The sequence below is a fragment of the Puma concolor genome, chromosome B2 (assembly GCF_028749965.1).
Source record: "Puma concolor isolate L17-30 chromosome B2, mPumCon1.1.hap2, whole genome shotgun sequence".
Taxonomy (NCBI): Eukaryota; Metazoa; Chordata; class Mammalia; order Carnivora; family Felidae; genus Puma; species Puma concolor.
The window spans coordinates 126946929-126974694 of NC_141671.1; the positions used below are offsets into that span (position 1 = coordinate 126946929).

At 44.5% G+C, this 27766-nt stretch overlaps 1 protein-coding gene across 8 annotated transcripts in view; it reads right to left on the reverse strand.

Moving 5' to 3' along the window:
* Positions 1-27766, reverse strand: part of NHSL1 (NHS like 1) — a 246724-nt gene that overhangs the window by 129574 nt on the left and 89384 nt on the right. Inside the window, exon 1 of one of the 8 annotated variants that reach the window (XM_086707988.1) lies at positions 6217-8038. The exons of 5 other annotated variants lie outside the window; for them this stretch is intronic. In XM_086707988.1, the coding sequence (XP_086564114.1) occupies positions 6217-6418 (202 nt within the window). In that variant the 5' untranslated portion in view covers positions 6419-8038. Of the gene's footprint in view, positions 1-6216; positions 8039-27766 lie in introns of those variants that run through there. 2 more of the 8 variants (XM_086707989.1, XM_086707993.1) reach the window with 2 other exon arrangements.

Consider the following 27766-nt stretch of genomic DNA (forward strand, 5'->3'; position numbering starts at 1 on the left):
CTCTCTGCCCCTCCCCTGCTCATGCTCTGTCTCTCAAAAATAAATAAATGTAAAAAAAAAAAATTTTTTTTTAAAGAAACTTCAGAGTTGGGAGCACTTGTGAGGTTACAGTCATCAGTATATTGGACAAAGTGAGCACACAGGGCTACCTATGACCCCCCCCCCCCGCCTCATTCTGCACGGTGCCCTGTGCAAACAGCACTATTAACAGGGTCCCAGATGAGTTATGTTCACCCGGTCAGCAATCGTTTATTGAGCACTTAGCCTGGGGGATAAAACGGATAAATCAGACTTGGTCTCTGTCCTAAAAGTGTTCAGTCTAGCTAAAGACACAGACACATAAGCTATAAGTACAATCTAGTATATAATAAACATAATTACCGAGGTACGTAGAAGGTGGAGAAATCACACAGAGAAGGGAATAATCAGCTCTACCCTTTGGGAACTAGGGAAGGCTTCGCGGAGTTCTAAAGAAAGCAGAGAAGGTCCAGCAGGAAGCCAGCAGGCAGGGGCGGGGACTGGAGCATGATGGCCCAGGGAGCAGGAGATACACGGTAGGGCTGTGCAAAGAGCAATGCATCCATTTGCTACTGGGGGAGTTAAAAAAGGGCAGGGGAGGGAGGGGAGTGGGGGGGGGGGCAGAGGGCGCAGGGCCCACACTCCATTAAGTAAGATAGGCTTTATTTTGTAGGCAATGGAGTGCAACAGAAGAGTGAGCCAATTATATTTGCATTTGGGCAAGATCACTCTGATTACAGTGTAGACTCAAGACTTACAGATGGCTCAAAGGGGGACCAGAGTGAAGATAACAAGAAGGAGTAGAAGACCACTCAGAAGGCAAGGTGAGAGCAGAGCAGGCCTGAATAGTTTGGATGGACAAGAGGCTGCAGATACAAAAGACCTTGAGGAATTTAAAACTGATAAGACTGGAATTGACGGAAGTGTTTCATAGGAAATAGTGTCATTAAAAAACACTTTATTTAAAACTTTGATAGAAAATATTATGGTTAAACCAAAAACCCTTGAAATTACGTAGAAATATAACACATTCTACGGTAATTGTAAGAAGCTTATAAAAACTAACACTAATTAATGTGTAGGGTCTTTTGAAATTATTTTAAAAAACAACTGTTGGAAAAGAACAATTTCAAAAAAGTTTTCAAAACCGAGTAAAGGCATTTCAGTGAAGAAGAACACAGGTTACAAACTTCCAAATGAATGCTCTGACAATAAGTTACTTCTTTTTTTTTTTAAACATTTTTATTTTTATTTCTGAGAGAGACAGAGCATGAGTGGGGGAGGGGCAGAGAGAGGGAGACACAGAATCTGAAGCAGGCTCCAGGCTCTGAGCTGTCAGCACAGGGCCCAACACGGGGCTCGAACTCGAGAACCTCGAGATCATGACCTGAGCTGAAGTCAGACGCTTAACCGACTGAGCCCCCAGGCGCCCCAAAGTTACTTCTTTTAATACTGTCTTTCTAATAATCTAAGTAAGTGTCTAATTCTCAAAACAAATCAACAAATTTTTAAGACAATAGAGGATATTAGATAAAACACCATTTCAACAGAATTTCACCAATTTAATAACAAATAAGATCATGTTTGCAATAAAACAAGGCAGCAAGACAACAGAGATTCCCAACTTCAAAAGAAAAAATAATCAAAGGTCAACAAAGGGCAGTCTCAGTGAACCAGATAAAATATTAAGTGGCACTCACTATTCGTCTCTTTCACAGAATGTCAGTTTCAGTAGAAAGAAGGGAAACATTACAGTTACTGCACTGAGAAAATTCTGCTCATCTCTTTTATTAAGACACCACGATGAACTCCATTTAGCTATTCTTCCAATGTACCTAGTGACCCTCAAAAGAAATATTACTTATTTATCTAGTTTTACTCTCAAATGCAGGGGGGCTACTTTAGCAATATTTGCCAATACTTTTTAGGTCTCTTTAATGCCGTGAAGAAAATGTCCTTAAATCCCACAATTTTAAAGATTTTATGATCAAAAATAAGTCACAGCTGTTTACATGGAAACAGGATCTTGACCTTGCTGCTTTTGGCCTTTTGTGCCTCTCCCCCCCTCCCCCCCCCCCCCCCCCCCCCCCCCGGCCCCATTGTGATAGCTGAAATCATTGCTAATCTAATTATGAATAAGGATCCTGTTTTCTGCCAACTATTTTACTAGGGAGGACACTGGGATGAAATTACTTTAAACACAGCCAACTCCCACACTCAACAATTGATTATCTTGTGTATGGATTATTCATTACCCCTGATACCTAGCAAGGCCGTTCTCTGGCTCTTTTTTGTAGTTCCTGGGACGGAAAAAAACACTGAAATTCAAATAATTCAAATTGGGTAATGTTACTAGCACATATGATAAAAGTCCTGAAGAGGAGAATGAAACTATGGTTTAAATTGAGGCTTTGCATGTCAATTACCCTCTCTATGCACTGACCTGCCAATACCAGGATCATCAATCACGCCTCTGCCCAGCTGAACAGAGCAGGGGATACAACAAAACATGCTTTGCTCAGTGAGAGGCTACCCCATTATTATTCCACCTCTTTTGGTTTTATTTGACAAGAGAAGGGTAAGTGAGCAAGATGGGGGAGCACAGAATAAATACTAGTCATTAGTTTCCCTTGAGAACCTTCCGCAGTGCTGGAAACAAAGCAGGAGCTCATTAAGTGTTGTGTGAATCAATGCTAACAGCCAGAAGGCCATGCAAAACATGAAAATGCTCAAGATAAAGTATCTTTATCTGGACCTTCTCATCTAAGCCATTCATTTTACAGTTTTCACGATTATCCTGCATTTTCTCTTTAATTCCCCATTAGATGTCTTATCTGCTTCTCCATTTAAGAATGGATTCCATGACTTCACAGCCTGGGTGCTATATTTCTTTGCATCCCACATGTAGTACTAGAAGTTTCTTCAATAAATGCTCTCACAGATCCATGTGAAAAGCTACCTATTGTCTCACCTACAGCTGACTTCCACTTTTTTACTACATTGGCATCTATTAAAACAGCTCATGATTCACTAAATTTATACCCAAGAGGATACTGATTCACACCCTTGATTTTTATGGCTAATTAAGTCAAAACATCATCTGCTATTGTAATGGGTCATATCCCACTAAGAATATAAGAACTGATCACTGCTGTTACTTAATTCATTTTTACCTTCCTGAGTACAAATGTTTTTAAGTTTTGAAACTTGCCATGGGCTGGAATAAAAGAAAACATGCAGGTGCCTAGTTGGGATTGCTTTGGACATATCAATTATGTATCCTCTGGTTACTTTTTAGACTCAGGAAAAGTAACCTACTGATAGCATCTAATCTTATAATAACATCGTCCAAAAATTTTCCAGGCACTGTAGTTTTATACTAAGTTTCTTGAGTATAAGCGGCAACATTAAACTACAAATGTATAATAGGTTTGTGTACGGAAAGATACCCATAAGACTAACTGCTTAAGAACTTTATTTTGATGTTACTAGTAAGCAATCCGGAATGGGCATTCCCTGCAAAAAGAACTTCTGAAATGAAACGTCAAAGAACTGTTTTAGAAAATGAACATACGTACAACACACTGACCACACTGACAGGAAGGATTCCGTGGGCTAACTGCGCAAAGGAATGTGACCTGGAGACAGCGGCCAGGGAGCAGGCAGGCACTCTGGCCTTGCGGAAGCTGCTGGATGGAAGGGAGAAAGCCCTAAGGCTGCATAACTGGACACCCCAGCAGCCAGAGGTACCACGGGGGGGGGGGGGGGGGGGAGGGGGGTGGCGGGGAAGACACAGGACGCTACCCTAAAGCAAGGTTAACTTGTTAAGCTACACTGCCCTACCTCTAGCTGCCACTGCCTGGTGGTGGTGTCTGTCTGTGAGAGAGGGGAGCAGGGAAAGCAGGTTTTTAGAAACCTGTGTAGATTAAAGGGAGTTGGGGAGCAGGCTGAAAGGAAAGCATGTGGTCTGGACGGACAGATAGGAAGCAAACGAAAGCTGCTATGCAATTCCCATCGGACCAGCATGTCTCCACTGCACGTTTATCTGCAACCAAATCCTAGTATGGCCATTGGGCATTCTTAGCGCTGATGGAGAATCCTTGCTAGAGTTTTAGCTGTACTGGATGCTGCTAATGGAAAACAACAACAACAACAACACTCTAATCCTGAATAATTTTTCTGAAAGATTTATCCTCTTTTGATCTGGAAGTGTAAACAAAGTCACTTCTGTATTTCTCCGAAGGTAAGGGCCATTTGAAATAAGGGTCAGCAGGTATAACGTGCCCCTGGGACAGCGTGTCAAACTTGGGAGACAATTTTCTTCCGTAAGCCCATTGTCAGTCAAAAACAGAATAGAATCGTACCCACTATGATCTCTAGGCAGCTCTTTAAGGCTTTCCCCCCAACTCCATATGTCAAAAATGGTAATATTACCCACAGGCAATTATTTCCAAGAACCGAATAAATCTACGCCCTGTATTACGTCTCCACTTCTCCTCATGGGGCGACTGTATCCCCAATGACATTAAGGGATAAAGGGCACAATCTTCTGTATTGTTGCAGAAACGAGCCCCCCCCCTCCCTTTACAAGCCATCCCAGTTCTCCACAAGAACGTCATTATTTTTCACAAGTCAAGTGGACAGTGTTTGCTTCATTTCCCAGCTAAAACGAACACATGCAAATTGACAGTCTCTTTCCCTTTAGTGTTAATTTAGATGGAGCGTCTCCAGTAGAAATCCTGAAGCGACACGCTCACGCGCGCATCATCTTTAACAGAAACGTGACAGTGACGGATTTAAAACAGTCACAAAAGAACCCCCTTTGGCAAAGGCCAAGGGGATCAAAACTACACCCTCTGACCACCACAACACGACTGTATCCACCCTCCAAACGTTTTTGCCTCCAACGTGACAACCCACCCATTTGCCACAACCACAGCTCGTTCCCGATTTAGAAGAGGAAAGTTCGTGGACTAACCAAACCACACAACTCCGTCCAGAAAGCACAATGCCTTTTCTCTGCGTGGCACTCATGCCCCATCTGAACTAAAAACCTGCATATGTAGGCTCAGCGGCAGCGGACCACTGCTGACCCCCTCCTTGACATAATAAACAACTGACATCTTCTAAGAGCATTAACTCGTCCCTCCTGTGCCACAGTTTAATAGAGAAGAACAAATGGCTTAACACACAGTATACAGGAGGAAGAGCCGTGTGAAATCCTGAGTCCGTGGAATAGAACCACCGCGCCCACTGGCACATATTTAACTGTGTTTACTCTCTCGGGTTTCAGCAGTTTTGTTTCCTACAAGAAGGGAAAGAACAGGTCGCTGAAAGATTCCAGCGAGGTTCCTTTCGGCACGGGAAGAATGTGATAAACAGGGAAAACACAATCACGCGGAATGTCTGGACTCCTTTGTAATACTTAAATAGCGCCCCCCTACCGGGCTTTGCCACAGCACTGAATGGGGAAACCATTTTAGAGCTTAACAGTTCAGTCTCTACAGTAAACATTCTAAAAGGAAGAACTCAGAAACTCTAAACACAGAACAGGGGTGTGTTAAGAAATACTGAAATATTTCCCTCTCTCCCACTGGGGCTCATATTTTTCTTCACCTTGAGGAAGGCAAAACACGCCAAGCCTCGGCACAGAGACCAACACGGGTCTGAAACGGAACTTGAAAGAAATCCAAAAACTCCTTTTGGCCACAGTATCAAGGGCAAGCCCTTCGTGTGTTCCGCTTCCTTGATGTCACTCTAACACCTGTTTGTTGCAAGTGTCATGAACTTCATCAATCTTCTTAAAGGAAGGTGCAAGCAGACCATTCCTGACTCCCAGAGTTTTGTCAGCATACTGTTTCAGAAAAGAGCTCCGTGAGGGTGGTTTTACCATTGAACTTTTCACAAGTCACCTGAGTGTGCGGATCTGCGGAGGGGAAAGAGTGCTGAAGACAAAAGGCGGCTATTTCTCCCTTCTCAGGAGGACACCGTCTCAAGCTGAATCTAGCTGGAAGAGCGCTTTTATTTTAGACATGGAAACAATCAATGTGAATGACACCGAATTCCAAAACGAAAACAAACAAAAAGTCCTAAGGGGGCCAAAAATCACCAAGGGGAATCAGCGATAGAAAAAGAATTCTACATTGCAAACTTCTAAGAATTTAAACAAAAACAAACAAACAAAAAACATCAAATCACCTTTTCTGGGATGGGTTCTGTAATTCCAGTTTTCATCATCTGCTTCCACCTGCTGCCCACAAACCGAGAGCTCTCCATCACTGCGGAACAGCCTCTTTGTCTGCCTGGACAAGGAGGAGAAATTTATCCAACTCACAGCACGTGAGAGAGACCCTGAATTTGACTTGAGTCTGAAAGAACCTGAAGAGCCTTCCTTTTTCATCTTCTTGCACACCAAGCTCGACTACAGACAAAGGACAGCCCCGCAAACCAGACGCTGGGTTTTACAACTGTTCCATGTCCTTTAAACGAACCTGCTCCTTCCCACTAATTCAGACAGCGCTGGGAGTCAGGCACGGCGTGATGCGGCAAGACTGCTTGCTCCTATGTCACCCAATTACAAAGAAAAGGAAAATGAGGGGTTAGGAAACAAAAAGAAAAGAAAGAAAAAAAATTTTTTTTTTTTTGTTATCCTAGCCACATTGCGGCACTTGGTTTGGTGTAACTTTAAAAATGAAGCAACGCGTTCATTTCAGGAACACTTGTCAGGACTTGGAGAACGGAACCAAGGCACTCCGATTCTTTGGTGGATACCTAGCATCCCATACTGTAATCCTGCTCCTCTCCCAGGCATCCTTCCCCACACGGGCAGGGAGCAGCCGTCTGCTGCAGACGGAGGGAGCTCCTCGGGCTGGAGAACGAGGTTTGGGGGTCAACCCGGGCGCCCCGTTTAAACTTCGCTCACACAGGTGTCCCAGGAGAAATCAAAGAGTTCGGCTCCCTTGTCGCAGCGCAGCACCGAATCATACAGCGCCCACTTGCCCTCTTTCCCCGTCTGTGAACCGCTCAGGATCCACAGGACTCCACAAACAATAAACCAGGCTGCGTGGCTATTGCTTGGATCACAGAGTAAGCGCTCCTGGGAAAGGCGATAGGCTTCCCGGACACTGGAGGCACCTCATTGGAGACAGAAAACCCCGCCTCCTCTCCACAGTCAATACTTCAGTGGCAGCTCAAACTTCTGAACTCCAGCAAAGCTACGGAAATGCAAGTCTGTGCAGAATACAGACTTCTGGAAATTTAAAAAAGAAGAAGAAGAAGAATTGATGATTTATCATCAGACCACACTTAGGAAGGTAGGATTTTGAGGAGGGGGGTTAGAAGAACATACAGTTTTATAAACATCCAGCATTCTTTGGCTGAGTTAGGGATGTGATCTAAGAAAACGTATTCCCAAAGAGAATTAAACTGAGTCTGCGATTCCTTCTTTCCCAGCTTTCAACAAAGGTGAAATGCAGCCATTCTTGCACCTGTTGCTGTCTCTGCTGTCTTCCACCAGCAGTCAGAGTGTGGGATGAGACCAAGGACCCTCTTTCTGCCTCCCCACTGGCAGCCCCTGGGGTCATTCCTCTCCAGCTTTGAAAGATCATGCTATCGTGAAGAACCATCATCTGAGAGCTATGTTAACAGCATTTGGCTGCAGGCTGTAGCCTGGAGACTCATAAAACCATTAATTATGACAAGCAAAATATCTAGGGCCACGTGTTGGAATGCACTGGGTGCAGCATTTCACCCAAAGCCAACATAATTCCATGGTCCCAGGGGCACTAAAAGTCCCTATCACTTTGCATCACAGAGACTTGGGTCAGGCATCCCCTCCCCCAAGTGTTATTCCCAGTAAGCTAATAAGCAACAAGTAGAGGCCTGGGTCCATCTCACTTTCCTTTACTGGGCACTGAGGAAACATATTAAAACTAATACCTTGCAACAGAAAATAAACTTTGATTAAAAAATTATAGGGGCGTCTGGGTGGCTCAGTCGGTTAAGCGGCCGACTTCGGCTCAGGTCATGATCTCGCGGTCCGTGTGTTCGAGCCCCGCGTCGGGCTCTGTGTGGACAGCTCAGAGCCTGGAGCCTGTTTCAGATTCTGTGTCTCCCTCTCTCGGACCCTCCCCCGTTCATGCTCTGTCTCTCTCTGTCCCAAAAATAAATAAACGTTGAAAAAAAAAATTTTAAAAAAGAAAAAACAGAAAAAAATTATAAAGGCGGATTTTGCATCATATGTGTACTGCAGCCCATATGTGTACTGAGATTTTAAGAAAAACGCTCTGCAAGTTTATAAGCTCTGTAAGTTTACAAGGACTGAGACATTTGTAGAAGAAAAACACAGAGCTGCTATGAAGCGTGTCTCAGATGGACAGCTCACACTACCAAGGAAACCACAAGACTGAACAGGTACTGGGGGACTGAAGGGCAAAGCTACAAAACAGTCCAGGTAATTAACAGATTTGGAATCAGTTTAATTTTCTTTTCCTTTAATGTTTACTTTTGAGAGACAGGCAGAATGCGAGCAGGGGAGGGGCAGAGAGAGATGGAGACACAGAATCCTAGCCAGGCTCTAGGCTCTGAGCTGTCAGCACAGAGCCTGACGCTGGGCTGGAAACCCATGGACCATGAGGTCATGACCTGACCCAAAGTCAGATGCTTAACTGACTGAGCCACCCAGGTGCCCTGTGGAATCAGTTTAAAAGCTAAAAGCATCCTCAAGAGTTTGTGTAGTTTTCTGTTTTGTTTTTAAGTTTATTTATTTTGAAAGAGAGAGAGCACAGGAGGGTCGGGGTGGGGGGAGAGAGAGAGAGAGAGAGCAAGAGAGAGCGAGAGAGAGAGAATCCCAAGGAGGCTGTGCACTGCCAGCATGGAGCCCAACGCAGGGCTCGAACTCATGAACCTGTGAGATCATGACCTGAGCAGAAATCAAGAGTCAGTTGCTTAACCAACTGAGCCACCCAGGTGTCCCAAGGGCTCATGTAGTTTAAATCCCTCGATTCCCAGATGGAAAATTCAGGGGTACACAAGGTATATGACATACATAATATCACACAGAGGGGTCAGGAATGGGACCAGGTCATGTCAGACACCACTGGATTCAAAGGTTTGCCACTTACTGGGAGTGCTGGCTACATCACCAAGCATTCTGAGCTATTAAACTGGAATGATACCTCTACTTTGATCCGTTTCATAAGGGTAAAAATGATAATAATTATGCATAGCACCAGTCAGTGCCTATTCAAGTTCAAACATCAAATAAGTCTTTCAGAGTCAAAGACACTTTTGAGAATCTCAAAATATAAAATAAAAAGTAAAAAAAAAAGACCACTGTGCCGGAAAATATACAAACATCCTGAATGCTGCCTTCCATTCCAGAGATTCATAGGAATCCCTGACATCCATGTATGCACTCTCTAAGGATCTATGGACCTTCCCCCCTAAAAGAATACAATTGTCTCTTCCCTGATGTCTACATCCTAGAGCTATATATTTTTTTAAGTTTATTTATTCATTTTGAGAGAGCGAGTGAGAGCACGAGCAAGGGAGGGACAGAGAGAATGGAGAGAAAATCCCAAGTGAGCTCCACGCTGCCAGCACAAGCCCCAACGCAGGGCTCGATCTCAAGAACCTTGAGATGATGACCTGAGCAGAAATCCAGTAGGATGCTTAAACAACTGAGCCACACGGGTGCCCCTACAGCTGCATTTTTAATTCAGAGATACCTGAAGCTCTGAAATAAACCTTGTGCTGTTTTTCCCCTCCATAAGTACTGCTGAATGCTTTTCCAACCCACCTTCCTTGGAATATGCACGCATACACACAATAGCAGGGATGAAATGGTGTCATTGGTAACTGCTGTGTTTTCCTCCAGTGCCTCCTATCCTTACACACATCTGAGAGCAAGCTCATGAGAGGGGCTGGAGGAATATTCACTGCCAAGTACCAGAAAGGTACATTCAAGGACTAGACTCATGACTCTCCTTCAAAGTAAGCACACACTTATGCTGGACTTCCGATCTAACATATTCCCCGTTATTCACAAGACCTGTGGATACGTCTGCACAATAAATTCTCCATCGACTAGCTATTCCATGTTTCTGTTATATTGGCCCTTGACTATTAATATCTTCACTTATGTAAAAGGAGGTCAAATAATTTACTTACTTTTACAACCGGATCAGAGTTCCTCTATGGCCGAGATAGAACATAATAGTTTAAATTAGCTTTGGAGGAAACCTTTAGATTTTCACTATCCTTATTAGATATGTACTCCCATTAACTTAGAAAATCGCTAAGCAGGCTGCTTGCAAAGCTATTTCATTCATTCAAACTGTGTTTATTCAGTAACTACAATGAACCACACATTTTAATTATCTGGACCCCAGAGCCATACAAATCTACCGCTCAGGGTCATGGCTACTTTGCAATGGGCACTTCATGTACATTACTGCTGATCACAACAACCCTGCAGTGGAAAATCTCTTTTAGAGTCGAACCCGTTTCTTCAAACATCATCTTCAGGGTAATAGAACGTCTTAATTTAACATTTTTTCCCATGAAAATCTGCAATAGAATAAATACACTCTTCTCAGACCTTGGACAGACCTGCTGCACATATTCTGTCCGCATCCCTCGCTGTGCAGCGTTTTTTTCATCTCCCCTCTCCTGTCAGGCTGACAAACAGAAACTTCTGCTGTCATCACATGTGCCAATAACTGCTCCCTTCCTACCACTTTGCCACTGCCGGGCTTCAGGAATTATTGAGGAATCGGATAAAGAATCTTGCTTAAATTATGTGTTTAGTGGGAGTTGATAAGCACCCATGGAATGGAATACGTAGCTCTTGTACAAGGCCTTTGTCCCGGCTGCCTCCTGGCCAGCACCCTTGCCCTTGTACTGGCGAGGGAGATGTCCCAGGGTTGCAATGGGGGGGGGGGGGGGGGGGGACAGCCCCTGGATAACAGCCCCCAGGCGGATCTAATACAGGCTTCTGATTCAGTGCCTCTTTTATATGAAGTTCTTAGCACTTGAGGACAGTGAGAAATTCATCCATCACTAATGACAAAGGGATAAGAAATTATATTATTTCTGGAATGATTTAAGTCATACATTACCCCAAAAAAAGTTACCTATAAAAACTGGGAGGCACCAGCCTATATTACTAAAGGAAGCTCTGGGATCATCCTCTTTGGGAATTCCTAAGTCAAATATCCATTAATTTGGAAAGATTTATTTATGTTTCTACCAAGAGTCACATGGATAGATTGAATACATTTGGAAAGTCCTTGCCAAGAGACACAATATTTCATGTTTCAATATATACTGACATCCTTAAAAAGGAGCTTAGCTCAAATGGAAGTCTTTGATTTAGTAAAAATTGTTAAACATGACAAGACATAGGATTAGACAAACCCCTCAGCCCACTCAGGCGTGTAATTGCCTCCTTTGCCATCTGTGGAAAATGCCAGCCAAGGGTAGGAACTAATTTCAAGTGCCATCAGTTTTTTGGCCTCAGAGGCCACAAATGAGCAACATGACTTTTAACTTCCATGTGTACCTTTCCCTGACTTTTAACTTCCATGTATCTTTCCCTGCCCTGACCCCACCCTTCAAACCCAGAAGGAAGAAGGGGAGAGGCAGAACTGCCCCGAGGGAGCTGGTGAGGCTGGGGTTGGGGGTCGTAGGGGGCACCGAGAGCAGGCGGTGCACACAGACAGAGGTAAGGGAAAAGCATGTACAACGGCGAGAAGAGTCACGGTGAACTGGGTCCTGTTCTGAAGCAGCCCTGACCGGCCAGGGGCACTGAAGTCCGCGCCCGATCAGATTACCACATGAACCACCCAGACAACCCACAGGGACCTTTAGCGTCCAGGACGGGGTACAGTAGGTTTTCCAACTGTCAGCTCTTGTAAATAATTTAAGAGTCGATTTAAATGCAAACTTTCTACGAGGTAATTTGTACACGCTAATAACGAAAGCTTATCTCAACATCGAGAAGTGAACGATTTGAGCCAGACGGTTTATAACGAAAAAAAACAAAAAGAAAAACCACATTGCCCCCAGGGCCACGGCTAGCCAACTCCCACAGAACACTAAATCCTCCCTGTCACCCACCGCCCATCCCCTAAGGAATTAAATTGATTTACTCAAGAAGGAAGTCACGGAAGACAAAATCAGGCCTATGTTCAGGGTTCCCTCCCCTACCACTGCTCCAATATTTAAAAGCGAGAAAATTACAGTGTTTTCATCAGGCTCTAGCTTTAAAAGACAGAGTAGGTTAGTTCCTTTCAGTGAAATGAACGGTGTTATTTCCCTTAAATAGAAAGATTAAAGGCAGACATTCGTAATTATGGATCATCACGAGCCTCAATCCCACCTTTCAACGTCTTCATATCTGAAAGGGACTCCTGAAATGGTCTGACGCTGGAAGGCTTCGCCTCAGTGTTCCCGTGGGATCACTTGATATGGGAGCAATATGGCAGCACAATACTGCTGTCAGCCCCCTGGGGCGGGCCCACCGCAAGGGGATAAAAGCTGCCCTTGGTAGAGAAACCATCGCTGATTGATGGGTACCATGGAGTGTCGGAGGCTTGGTTGGCAGATGATTACCAAGAATGGAACTCTTGTCCTAGCCTAACCAAGAAAATGTCTCCATCCAAAGGGTTCAGATGAAAAGGCCCCCTAAAACTAAGTACTGACTTTGAGACTCTTCTCATAGAAGAACAAGGAGAAACTACTCTGAGACTGAAATAAAATTCCAAATTAAAAAAAAAAAAAAAATGGGGGGCGCCTGGGTGGCTCAGTCAGTTAAGCAGCCAGCTCGTCTCAGTCATGATCTCACAGTTCATGGGTTTGAGCCCCACGTCAGGCTCTGTGCTGACAGCTCAGAGCCTGGAGCCTGCTCCAGATTCTGTGTCTCCCTCTCTCTCTACTCCTCCCCTGCTTGCACTCTGTCTCTCTCTGTCTCAAAACTAACTACGTTAAAAAAAAAAAAAAAAAAATTTTTTTTTTTTTTTTAATTTGGGGGTGGGGGGCACGCGCCTGGGTGGCTCAGTCGGTTAAGCATCCGACTTCAGTTCAGGTCATGATCTTGTGGTTTGCGTGTTCCAGCCCCACGTTGGCTCTGTGCTGATGGCTCAGAACCTGGAGCCTGCTTCGGATTCTGTCTCCCTCTCTCTCTGCCCCTCCCCCGCTTTCTCTCTCTCTCTCTCTCTCTCTCTCTCTCTCTCTCTCTCCCTCAAAAATTAAAAAAAAAGTTTTTAATCACGATCTCCTTGTGCTTCATGCCACTCCTATGGCCTCTCCAGTGATACGCGTAATTATTATTTTTTCTACCTACTCAACCATTTCTTTCCTTTCTTTTTTTTTTTTTTTTTTAAATGTTTATCTATTTTTGAGAGAGAGTGAGTGAGGGGGTGAGGGGCAGAGAGAGAGATGGGGACAGAGGATCTAAAGCGGGCTCGGAGCTAACTGCGGAGAGCCCGATGCAAGGCTTGAACTCAGGAACCATGATGTCATGACCTGAGCCGAATTGGCCGCGTAACCGACTGAGCCACCCAGGCACCCGCCCCCCCCCACTACTCAACCATTTCTTCACAAACTTTGTCATAATCACTGTACATAAACACTGTACATAAATCACAGAAGATTTTATTAAAACAGAGTCTGATTCAGGTGCGGAGGTGGGCCTGAAATTCTGAACCCCTCCTGGGGGCCCACATAATGCCCATCCCGGATCGGCTTTGAGTTAGCACAGTACTGGACTGGACCGCTCCCTAAGGGCAGGGATCTCATCTGTTCACCTCCGTGTCTCTTACCTCCACACAGCCAGCCCTAATGAATGTTGGTTCATGGAGTGAACAATAGAACCCTCTATTCGTTTCCAAGGACCTCTTTCGTTTGATCTTAACATGTTTCCGGGAAGGAGACAATTAGACCTTGACGGCAATCCTTCCTTTCTCACGAAATTCCAAGAGGCGAAAGTAAAATTTATAATCTGACCAAAAATCTATACAATGGGAATTAAAGGGTGGTAATGAAAGTCTACTAGTCATAGAGTTAGACTGCTTCACTTTGAGAAGAAACAGGGCCATCGACTGCGAGGCTCTGTGCTTTTCGTACTTTGTTAGGACATCTGCACTGCTTCCATCTACCAAAATTCCAGAATGTAACGATCTGGCTCACAACCTGCGGCAATCACAATGAGCCAAGCTCAGAAAAGCAGCCCACATCCTGTCTGCTAATCCACACAGACAGGCCCAGACCTCCTGTGTTCTGCCGTGTGAACTGAGTTGCTCTGTGGAAGTGGAAAATTGTTTTGCATCAGTTTTTCCTGGTACCTGTTGAAGACAAAGAAAAGTTTTAAATCAACCTTTAAGTGACCCTCCAAGGGGTTTACTGTAAAACCTACGGAGAACACCGAATATATCCGGTTTTCCAGCAGCCGTTTTATCAATTTGGCTCCCCTTTATTACATACTATGTCACACTATACATGGGTTAGACATTGCTGACACCCGCAGTGATTCCCCTGGGCCAAACAAATCTTACTTCTAACAATTTGAGCAAACAAAATTAGGCATAAAGTACTTAAAAATCATATATTGGTGGAACCCTGTACCCCAATTAAAACATGTGGCCAAAGAAGGAAAGAGGCAGAAATGCAAATACATACATTTAGGGTTATTGCAATTCCCCCTAGACACCAGTTTTTTTTAGTATCTCCAATGATGGGAAAGAGCCCAGATAAAGGGACCAGTTCAAATATTTATTGATCTCCTTCTAGGAGATCAACCAGGCAAGCTGGTTCTAAAGCACAAAAGATAGAGAATCCTGTCCTACAGGAGTTTACAATACATTATAGGACACAAGGTATACACGCAGCTATCTTAACCATAATGCAAGAAAGAAAATAAAAGCAGCAATAAAAGCAGCAGGCCTCTGGAGGCCTGATGGGGTTCTGAGGGGTGAGAAGTACTCTGAGATCAATTTCCTGGTGATTAGGGGGTTTGGCCAATCAATGCCAGCTCCCTGGGTGAGGGGTGTGGGAAGCCCTGATCTCTAGCATTTCCATGGCGTAAACACTCCCAATCATGGCCAATTTCAAGCTACCAACAGCTTCACAACCAGCTTGCCAAAATCCTAAAAATGTAAGAACTGGATTTCAAAGCCTGTACGCACTGGCTCCAATATATCACCGAATTTGGCCAACATGGTAATTTGGTAAAAAAAAAAAAAAAAAACAAACAAAAAAAACAGTGGCTTGGTAGAAAATTAGTAGCCCTTATAATCACTAATTTTTTAGTGTGGGTAATGGGGGGGAGAAGCATCTATAAGTATTAGTTTATATGGGAAAAGGGTGTGCAGATATGATTGAGGTAGAGATCTTGACGTGGGAGATTATTCTGGATTATCTGGGTGTGCCCTAAATGCATTCTTACAAAATCATTTATAGATGGTGTGTGGGGGGGGGGGAGGGATATACAGTTTTTTAGTTTGGAAATTACTTTCAGTTCTCTGTCTTTTTTTTTTTTTTCTTTTTTATAGACTTTTTTTTTTTTTTTTTTAAGAGCAGTTTTAGGTCCACAGCAAAATCGAGAGGAGGATCTCCATTGTACCTCTTGCTCCCACACATGAAAATATTTTTAGTTTTGTGTGACGTAGATCATGATGTGATGAAAAGTGCTACTTTTTGGCCAAAGTGGCGTTAATCTGAAGAGTGGTCTTTAAATGATTGACGGTACGTAGATGAATACAATCAGTATGTTCAGTTACTTCAGAATATCCCTTCTCCTCAAATCCAAATAATCCCTTTTCCCCTGGGGCATAGCTGAGGGAAAATGAATGATAAATTCAAACCTTTAACCGGACCCACAGAACAGCGGAGGAAAGAAAACGCTGAAAAGTTCTGACACCACTGAGCAGACACTCATAATGTGCCACTAGCTTTCAAGCAGCCAAATGGTTTGCTGCCATCTTGACAGGGAAGCGTGGAGTTAGGATGGAAACAACACGCCCTTTCTGGTCAGTTTTTCCCCTCTAACAAAAGCCCTGTACAAAACACGTTACACATATTTTATAGATACAGACCCTGAAGATAAAGGTGATGAAGTCACTTGCCGAAGATCCCCAAGTTATTAGGTAACAGACTTGAGATTTGAAGAAATGTCTGCCCGACGACCAAACCTTGGCCTTCCCTTCTCCCCTGATGACCCCCTACAGCCTCAGGTCTCTCACCTGGGCGACTGCAATACCCTGGGGAATGGACTGCCCCGCTTTCAGCTGTGCCCCCCTCAAAGCTGTCCTCCACATGCCCACTCACACCCTACAGACTCTAAGTCCCCGGTGCTTGATGCACGATTCTCCATCTGCTGGAACGCTCGTCATCTTCTCCATTTGCTGAACTTTTACTCACCCTTCAAAACTTCAACCAGGAGCTAGCTCAGCTCAAAAAAGCAAATATTTATTAGGCACTGTATCACTTAACTACTGCTGCCTAACAAACCACTCCAAAACTCAGTGGCTTAAGACAACAATCATTTGTGATTTCTCATCAGTCTGTGGGTTGTCTGGAGGTCAGCTAGTCTAGGCTGGACTCAGCTGGGGGTGGCTCTGCTCCAAGGAGTCTGTCCCGGTGTGCTCAAGACTGAGGAATTTCCCAGGATATGGAACTTGTTTTAAAATTGGGGCGGTCCCAAGCATATCAGGTTGGTTAGTCACCTAGGGGCTACCCCTAAGATAAACCCTCCTGCCCCTCTCCATCCTAAGACCAGCAGGCCAGTCCAAGTTTAACTTTCTCATAGTAATGGCACCAAAGAGCCACTCCCCAAGTCTCTTCTGCATCAAAGCCGCTAACATTCCATTGGCCAAATGTGGTTGGGGCATGGCAATACACTCTACGCATCTGAGCAAGTGGGGGTGGGGAGGAGATGCGTATTTCTGAATCTCATTTACCATGGGCACCTGCTAGGCAAGTTCCTGAGGGTTAAAGACTCCTAGGCCATCATTCCTTACTGCAAGGATTAGATTGTTAGGTACCCTGCCATGTGTTTCCAAAGCACCACGTAAAGAGAGATGATGCACTTATCTTATTACATCTGAGCCATTAAAGACTGTAAACTGGGAAAACCAAGCCTTTTGTCATAACCTGCACGGTGCCTGGGATACGGTAAGGATTAAATAGATGTTTGTTAAATTAAACTGGTCAATTACATGCCCTTCGTCACCATATTCAACTTTCTCCTGTTAAAGTACTCCAGTTTCTTTGATATTCTCCCACACAAAATGCTAGATTACATGCAGGGATCGGCAAACATTTTTGGAAAGAGCCAGACAGTAAATATTCTAGGCTTTGTCAGCTCTACAATCTCTGTTGCAACTACTCAATCTGCCATCGTGACAAAAAAGTAGCCAGACAACACATAAACAAATCAGGGTGGCTGGGTATCAATAAAATTTCATTTACAAAAACAGGTAGTAGGTTGTATTTGGTTCACAGACTATAGTTTGCTGACCCTGGATTAGAAAAAGAAGTATAAACTGTGCTCAGAGGTGTATAGACTGCCCAAGCATAGACAACTCACACAATATTTTCCCAAACTGTGTTCCTTAGAACACCTGTATCAGAATCACCATGGTTTGGGGCGGGTGAAGTGAGGGGACCAGGAGGGCTTGTTAAAAATGCAAACAAAAACCTGGGTGGCTCAGGCGGTTAAGCACCTGTCTCTTGATCTCAGCTCAGGTCATGATATCACAGTTTGTGAGTTCAAGCCCCCCATCGGGCTCTGCACTGATATGGAGCCTGCTTGGAATTCTGTCTCTCCCTCTCACTGCCCCTCCCCCACTTTTCTCTCTCCCTCTCTCACTTTCTTGCAATATAAATAAATAAATCTTTAAAAAATTGTTTAAAAAATGCACATTCCTGGAGTTTATTTTGGTACACACTTCTGAAGAGGAACCTGAGAATCCACGTTTAAACAAGCTTCCAGATGAGTCTTCTACAAACTAAAAATTGAAAATCACTAGTTTCAACACCTCACTTCAATACCTAAATTACACTAAAATATCAAGTAAATACATAAACTTCAAATCACTACTCATAGTTTCGCTGAAAATGTACAAACATCATAGATATAATACTAAATGCATACAACACAGGCTAGGATGATATACTGAAAATATTATCAGTGGATGTTACAAGCAGAATACAATACAACAGATTGTTTTCATCTTTTTTATTTTAGATTTTCTATTTTTTATAATATGTATGCTAAACATACACTGTAAATTTTTTTTTAAGCTTTTATTTTGTTAAAGTAATCTCTACACCCACCATGTGGCTTGAACTCATGACCCCAAGATCAGGAGTCACACGCTCTACCGACTGAGCCGGCCAGGCACCCCCACACTGTAAATTTCCCAAGCAGACTCTGTACCCTCAGTGCAGAGCCTGACGTGGGGCTTGATCTCAGGAACCATGAGATCATTACCTGAGCTAAAATCAAGAGTTGGATTCTTTTTTTTTTTTTTTTAACGTTTTATTTATTTTTGGGACAGAGAGAGACAGAGCATGAACGGGGGAGGGGCAGAGAGAGAGGGAGACACAGAATCGGAAGCAGGCTCCAGGCTCTGAGCCATCAGCCCAGAGCCCGACGCGGGGCTCGAACCCACGGACCGCGAGATCGTGACCTGAGCTGAAGTCGGACGCTTAACCGACTGAGCCACCCAGGCGCCCCAAGAGGTGGATTCTTAACTGACTGAGCCACCCAGGCGCCCCTGCCCAAATTATTGTAAAATTCTTGTAAGATAGTTAATATTAAAAACTGTCTCACTCACTCTGCGACTAAAGGAACCATGGACGTGGTACCTCTTACAAACCAACTTACCTGATCCTTTTCCTACCACCTTGTTCGAGTAATTAAAAGAATATTTGCCAGCAGGATATATCTGAAAAATGAGGTCTGCGTTTCTATCCTTGACGTGCAAATTTGCTTAAGGGCGTGGCCTTTTGTGTTTCTCCCATACACTGTGTCTATTAACATTTCACTCATTGCCTAAGAATGTTTTCTTAAAAAGCCTACCAAATTTAACTTTCTGGAGCTCGTGAAATCATAACGGGCAGAATATAAAGACGGCTTTATCTTTGTGTGTTTTTCTCTTCAGCTCGACAATTTTTACAGTCCTAGACACTGCCAACTCCCGACAGTCATCAAAGTCTCCAAGTAAAAAGGCTATTTAAACAAGGGGAATCCAATTGGATAATGACTACTTCAGCGGTCCTGTACAATCACATGTGTCAGCGACTGCAGATAACAAACTCATCTTGATAGAAAGAAATTTGGGAGACGAAAGACCGAAAGGACACTTAAGATAGTCAGAGATTTGGGGCTGAAACACTTGTTCCCCTGGGTCAAAGATGGATCGTGAGGTCAAGAGAACGTGTGTTTCCATTAGACGCTGCTCTGAGACACGCCATCAAAGAGAACTTCAGAGAAGGATGAAGTACTTCTACAAAACACACACTAGACCCTCTCTACTGACGGCAGCCTGGAGGAGGCTGACAGAGCTCAGCAAACACAAATGAAGGCATGAGACAGACGTCCCTCTCAACCTCCCTTACCCCTACCCCGAGCTCGGCCACTCCATTGTCCCCCTCAGACATGGGGACAACGGAGACAGTGCAGCCTCAAAAGGCACCCAGGTGGGCAATGCCCTCGGTTCGCAACCCTATGCTCCAATCCCTGCACACTGGAGACTTTCTTCAGGCTGTTATGAAAATGAAATGAGAAAACGCTGACATCATCAGCACTCGGTATTTAGTAGGTTATTTGCAGCAGCAGCAGCAGCAAAGAGGTAGCCACTGACCTTGAAGCAGACTTGGCTGGTGGACAAGCCAGGTGACACGGAGTAAGGCCGGGGGCGGGTGGCACCTGTCATGAGGGCCCGGGGAGCTGGAAGGGAGGGCCAGACTCCCCTCAGGGAAACGGTTCGCTCACATCATCTCCAAGGAAAGGACTGAGCAGCTTTATCTCATCTATGTCAACAAAATTCTCAAGTCACTGCACTCATGTCCTGTTCACAATCATTAGGCACATTCCTCCTCCCACAGTGATGAGGCAATGAACGGCTCAAAGAAAAGTTTGAAATCTAACAGCTCAAAAGGAATTGCGACAAAAAGAGCCCAGGTGCAGCTCCCTACGTCATACCTAAGTAATGACAGTTCTCTCAAATGGCCAAGAAAACAAAGGAAGAGAAAACACCAAATTTCGTCAGCTCTCTCTCTCTCTCTCTCTCTCAAAATGGGTTCCAGGAATTTCCTAAAGTTTACTTTGCTGATAATCTTTCTAGGGGGGAAAAATGAACACAGATGAAAAATCCCAGTTACTGTATAGTTTCATACCACGGGATTGGTTATAGCTGATAAGAAAATGCTTAGCTAAGGGGCACCTGGGTGGCTCAGTCGGTTAAGCATCTGACTTCGGCTCAGGTCATGATCTCACGGTTTGTGAGTTTGAGCCCCACGTCGGGCTCTGTGCTGACAGCTTGGAGACTGAAGCCTGCTTCGGATTCTGTGTCTTCTCCTGTCTCTGCCCCTCCCATGTTCATGCTCTGTCTCTCTCTGTCTCTCAAAAATAAATACATGTAAAAAAAAAAAAAAAAGAAAATTAAAAAAAAAAATGAGATTACAATGAAGCCCGAGGAAAGATCAAAATCTAATTTACCTAACTAGGGGATAGCCTCATGAAGTAAAACTAAAGAAATCTTTAGTGTAATAAAATGTTTTGCCACGAGCCTAATAAAGATGGGAGAGATGGCTACAGACAGAGGGGATAATCTGTGAGTATCTGTGGGTGCCCAGGGTCCAGGGCCTAGCACAGTGCCTGGGCCACAGCAAGTCCCAGATGTTTGATGGCCCAGCATTGCTCAAAGAGACACAAGACAGGTCAGGCCCACCTGAAACTGAGTGCCTTCCTTCTCAGCTATGGCTGCACAGCAGAAGCCTCTTTGATCAGAGACTCTCATTCAATAGATCATATTTAGATGGGGTTTTGGGTGTTCTGTTTGGCACATATGTTTTTAAAAAGCTTCATGGTTTATGTGGGGCATGCCTCCTACTTCCAACTAAGAACTCCTGATCTCTAAGAAAGTTTCTATCTTGTTTATAGATAAAGCGAAATTAAAGGCTAGCTCCGTTTCAATCGATAATATTTAAAAGAACGTAAGGAAGCCTGCCATTTTCCCAACTCCAATTTTTGAAAGTGTGCAAAAGGGCACTGAACGCAAATGAAATCAGCCTCCTCAGAAGCATCCTGACCACAGGCTGGTGTCAATGGGGCCCAGAATATGAAAGCCTGGTGGCCAAGCAAAGGGCCAAGAGCAGACACTGCCTTCCACGGTCACTGGGGACACCAAGTCAGACATTTGGTGCTGACTGTCGAAATTACAGAAGCGTGGGGACAAAAGAGATCTTAGAGATGATACTGCCACTTGCATTTTACAGACGAGGACACAAGGAATCTGAGAGGCTGTCGGCTACCCCGGGACGCTAGCTCCATGGCTGTAGAAATTATCTGTAAGTAGTTTACTCTGCGCGGCCCTAAGTCTAACAGGTCCTCCATAAAATGTTTAGAAATTGTCAGGTATGGGTCATTGGCAACGTCAGGACCCAGAGCCAGGCACAGTTTCAAAAGGTGGTGATGATGATGATGGTGATGATGATGGTGATGATGATGATGGTGATTCACTGGAACTACAGTGAAAACCAACTGATGCTAAGAGATAAAGCAATTTTCCAAGATGGAGCTCCTCCAACACACCGGGGCTTGAAGCCCATCTGTCTTCACCACCGCCTCGAAAAGTGAAACATTTGTTCCAGAGAAGAGACACGCAGCACATGCAAAAAGGTCTTTCTGAGATTAACGGCAGTACACTAACCTCAAAACGTGCTGTTGTTATTAACATTTTAACACCTAGGCCGGACACAAGGCTCCAGAGAAGAGGAAATGCATTGTGTCAGATTTGCAACATTAAGTGTAAAATGTTTAAATCAGACCAGGTGGCTCTACTAGAAGTAAGACTTTTTGCCTCATCTACAGTCCGTTGAAAATCACGTTTGCAATTGCGTCTTACGAACCCGGCTGGCCTGAAGACACCACATGCTTTGCCGGCAGCTGACCAGCAGGTGGCAGAACAGAACCACCCACCTCCCATAAAGCCCCAGGCGGTAGAGGCTTGGGTGGATTCAAGGGGAAGTGGTATTTGCCTTCAAGAAATATTAGAGGCCAGTGTCCAGCCTGTAAGGCGCTCATAGCAGTGTTTCAGACTTGCCTGATCATCAGCACGACCTGGGGGCACTTATTAAAATACAGACCCTGGGGCCCCACTCCAGACACACAGAATCTCTGGAGAAAGGGCCAGGGAATCACCTGGGGGGCCTGTTAGACAAGTGTGATGCCCCCCCCCCCCACCACCACCTGTGTACTACCTGCCTGGAGGGCTCCTATCCACAACCCAAGGTGCGGTTGTGTCGTGACCTGTCCACAGGGGAGGAATCAATTCCCAAGCTGGTCAGGGAAGCCACAAACCGCAGGCGGGACAAGTTAAGCAGGAGCCATGTGGCTTCGGGCAAGCCTTCCATGCCGCGAGGGGGGGGGGGGGGAGGGGGGGCGCTGCCCTGCCCAGCCCTTCCCTGTCCCTGCTTTTCACCTCGAAACCTCGTTTATCCCATCCTCCCTCTCCTGGTTCATCCCTGCCTGCAGCAGGAATGAACTTACTCCCTACGTGGCATCGTCAATCTCTTTTTCTAGATACTGTGTTCCTTTCCATCTGATTGCCACTGCTTCAAATGACACGATGTTTGCCCCCAGTCGCCGCTCTGCTCCTCCTCACAAATTTTGTCTGGAGTCAGAAGTCAGGACTCCTCTACCCCCAGGGCTCCCTCTTCCTCACCCCTGCAACCTGGCACCTCCCCCAATCCTGTTGTGTCTGGAACCACCTCGCAAACAGAGAGAACAGCCTACCCACGGGCTTGACTGGGCCCCTGTTGCTCTACAACAGTTCCGCTCTTGCCTTCCACGATGCCCTGGTTGCCCCAAACCATAAGGTCTCCCTTTAAGCCTGACTCCCACCTTTGCACCCACATGCCAAGGTAACCTCTCTTTGAACAAGACTGAGAGCAGTCAAGATGTCCCTCTGCCTTTCTCCCTTCTTCCCCTAAGGAAAGCTCCAGCGGCACTCGGCCTCAGCTTGCCCCGCGTCTGTGCTTCATTCTGGCCTCCAAAGCCTGCTCCCGTCAAACCCTGCTCACCACCCACCACTGCTAATCAAACCCGAGCTGAGGCCCCCACAAGAGAGTCCAATCTGCCCTTCTAGACTCGTCTCAGTGCCCCTACCACTGTAGCATCACGTCTGCCCTTCCGAAGCAGCTACCGTTCATTCACTCCATCCTGCGAACTTGCATGGCAGCAAAAAAGCTGCCCCCGCAGGATTCCTTAGCCTTAGGTATCCCGTTATCCTTTCCCCTGTGCACCAACAATGAGCAGTTCCTTGACAAGAACAATCTTAAGTCTGTGGATATTCAGTAAAAATTTACTTAATAGATAATGTAAGAAACAAGGCTTTATCCCTCTCCTCCTCCTCCCCCCCCCCAAAGAAAACAGGCCGGTAGGCCACAGAGGCAAAAAGCACAAATATTTGAATGAAACAAAGCTGGATTCCAATCTTGATTTCAATACATATTTAGTGACAAGTTGGTCTTGAGCAAGCCTCTCTGAACCCCGTAGCAAAAGACCAAAAAAACAAAAGCAATACCGCCACCTGCGGAATAAAAAAAAAACAAAACAAGAATAGCAATATCGCCACCTAGTGGGGGTATCAGTCAGGCACACAGCACTGTAGTAAATAGTTACACTGTCAGACCTCTATTTGAACTTGAGAATTGTCAGGATACAGTCAGAAAAAAAGAATAGGTAAAGGACTACTGATACAAGTTTTTCAGGAAGGAAACAGTGGTAGTAAATAGTACATTGTGGCTTAAGCTGCAGAAAAAAGATAAAATTACAGAAATTTTCAAATATTTAACTTTGAAAGTTACCGTTTGAAATATTTTGGAGGGATTTTTTTTGCACAATTATGCTATGACAATTATTGTATCCTCACAGCCATAATAAAACTAAAGAGAATGAATCATGATCCTCAAGAAAACGGCACTACCGGCTGCCCAAACATAATACCAGATAAACCAGATTATCACTTTTAAAGAATACATAGGAAATTCACAAGCACAGCACCAACATTTCAAGGTACCTGTCAATCTAGGTTTCACTGAATGAAAATAATAGAACACAAGATTATTTTTATACAATAATCACTGCAGAAACTCTGTAGCAAGAGTGGAAAAGTGGGAAGTGTCAGATATGCAGATCGCTATTTGCTCAGGAAAAATATCTGAGATATATTTCAGTAGGGTGATCTAACACTTTCTAAAAACCATAGTAAGGCACATCAAACAAGGTAGCTAGGAACTGTTTTATAGCTTTTGAAAAGAAATCCTGATAGAGCAGAACGTTTCCCTTTAAACAGTAAAGAACCTTTCTCCAATTGTATCACATATTCATCATTCTATATACCAGATGCCACAGCCACAGAAAATCAGTAGTCCACAGCCTTATAAATCAAAGTTAAATTGCTTCCTCACTTCCTGTTGTGGACTCCCCTAGTTGAATTGCTATGACAGTTCACTTCAAATCTTAAAAATAAAGGTTCATTTCATGGAGCCTTGATGAATCCCATCTGAAGGTCATTAAAACACACACACACACCCATTTCCATGCAAACCAGAAAATCAGTACAACTCAAAGACGCATTAATCTTCAAGCCAGAAGCTATGCTAACAAGTAATTCACACCTCTCATTAGGCGCAGAAGGTAAGGATGTTTGGTAGTGAGACCACTCCCGTCGGGACCAGAGCCCTGGTATCACCCCATCTGAGCTCTGCCTGCTTTACCACACTTCAGGTCTGGCTCTGGAGTGAGTGATTCCCCCCTGATACGGTTCAAGCACATCAATGAGTCATGTTTCTGTTTCCTCGAACTGTGTTCCAAGTAGTCCTTGGGAGCACAGAGGTCATTCATTCACAGGAATGCTAACTCACTCATCCAGGGTACTAACACACTTAGGAATCATGACTTACCATGCCACCTTCGAATCAGTGAAGCAAATGGCTAACTAAATCTAAAAATAAAGAGAGATCTGACTCTTAGCACTTAAAATACTTCCTTTCAACCTACTGTAAAACAACAGCCTATTTAGGAGATGAAAAGTGAGTCATTTCTTTCATCCAGCAGACGGGCTCCCCAGGCACAAACTCATGCACATTATACTTCATGGGGCCTTTTAAATATTTACTTGTTAGCAGATTCTTCCTTTCAGGTCAAAGATTATAGTACTTAGCAACACAAAGAAAGCAGAGGGATATAGTTATGAATTAGTAAACTGCTCTGCCAAGCCTTCCATTTGTTAATTCAGTCCAACTTCAAAGGGGATTTTAAAAAGAGGTTCATCTGTCAGAAATTAACTGTTAAGAAAATTACTGAATCAAAAAGGGACTTGGCCAGTCTTTCCAAAACCAGTGTTAAGGGAAAAGAGCCCCGTTGAAGGTATAGAAGTAAAAAGTCTCTTCCTATGCAAATAAGTTTGTTTTAACTCAAACAAAGTTTTAAAAAGTTTTTTTGTTTTTGTTAACAGCAGGACTCTCCCAGCCTTTGATATGCTAATGATGCTGTAAATTTCCAAGACTAGGGGAAGGGGGAAATTTCTGTTTATTTGGTTACATTTATTATCTGGAGGTGAGGGGGATGGATGTTGGGAATAATCTATGAAAAGCACACTACACTTGTTCAGTACCTTCCAAGAGTGGAGAAATGACTTTTCTAAAAGCATCATATATTTCTGGTCTTTAGTAGCAGAGAACAGTAGGTTCCCATTCACAACCATTCCAGGATAAGTTGAGAGTCTCCATGTTAAGTCAAATTGGAATTGGGAGAAGGAGCCTAACAGAGCTAAACCCTTCATAGCTTAACTTCTCATTGCCAACCAGACTGCCAATTCCCCCAGGCTTCCGAAATTGCTCCCTGGCTCTAAGCAACAGCCCCTATACCTGTTCCTGCAGAATGAATCAGGGTAGTTGTGTATTGCCCCTGGACTCTTTGATCTACATGCTCTAGTCTATTTCGGTGGTTTTTAACCACGGCCATCCATCAGAATCACCTAGGGAGCTTTTAACGCTACGGATGCACGGCCCAGTGCCAAATCTACAGAATCCAACATGGTTCCCAAAGGGCAACCGCCAGAGCCGAAAACCGCCATTCTGCTTCCTAGGAAGATGAAGTCAATAGACAAATAATTGATTGCGCATGTGCTGTAAATTGAGCACACGGACATCACTAAGGGAAGGGCTACCTAGTAACATTTTAATGAGTCCCCAAGTTTACACACAAATCAATAGCATTCACAGGTGGCCTTTTTCTTGTCTGGGCCTTTTCCACAAGGAAACACAAACATACTCCTCTGTTGTATTGCTTACCACAAGGAGCACCCCACCAAGGCCTTGCAGGTGCAGATGGCTGCAAGGGGGTGTCTGCGGTTCACACATGCCTCAGCCCCCGTCCCCCCACACAGCCCACCCAGCACATGACCGTAACTGGGGGCTCAACATTTCGTTACATGGCTTCAACCTGTGGACAACACCTGAGGAAGTCAAACCCAGGAAGGTCCACTGTGCTAAAGCCAAGACTACTGTAGGCTACACGGCCCAGGGTGTAGGCCTCCAGGGGGGACTCATAAATAGGTCAGTCCCCTACAAGGGAAAGTGATTTCTGAAAAACAGTTTTCTTCCCACAGCGTATTTACTTAGCCTATCGTATATGGCCACCTTTCTCCTCCTTATTAACAGCGTGGTGGCATTTCTGGTCTCTTTCCCCTTTCGCACTGTGCACTCCTTCTCACCCCAAGGAGAAAAAAAGGTCCTAAGTCTCTCTTGGAAAACTTAAAACAAGAATATCCAGGATGAAAGCACCTCTTCCCTTGTAGCTCTTGTGCTACTAGAAAGCACTAGAAAGCAACTAGAAAGGCATTGCTTTGGCAAGTATCTGAAAGTCTCTAGGTATTCAAGGGTCAATCTGATGTAAAAAGAACAGAGTCCGAACTGTCACTGCCTGACCAGTAGAGTCAGCCTGGAGAGGTTGCTACAACTCTTGGGGCTTCTGACGGTAAAATGAAGGGGTTCTGTTACCACCCCCGAGACTCTCCTGGCTCTAGGAATAGGGTTCCCGGACATGCCAGCATGGACTCCACTTTGCACTGTCCAACAATCGATGGAGCGCGTCAACTATTGCTAAACTACAATGGGAAGCCTCTAGGGTCATGTGGAAATAATTTCTTAAATGAAAGCTTTTTCATCACTTGCATGAAAAGTACTTACTAAATCTAAAAACAGACTAAGGGGATGATGTGGACAAGTCAAAATAGGATTTTGATGGACTCCGTGGATCGTTCCACAATCATGGCATATACTGAAAAGGATTCCATTTGTTAATAGTCTTAAGATTACAGAGGGGTGGTACATTTGGCAAAATATCCAAGATTCTTGAAAGAACCGATGGCACCACAAAAGGGCATCCCAAGGAGTTGGCTGCAATTAATTTAGCAGAGCTTCTCCTAAGGATTCAGGAGGTCGTGTAACCTTT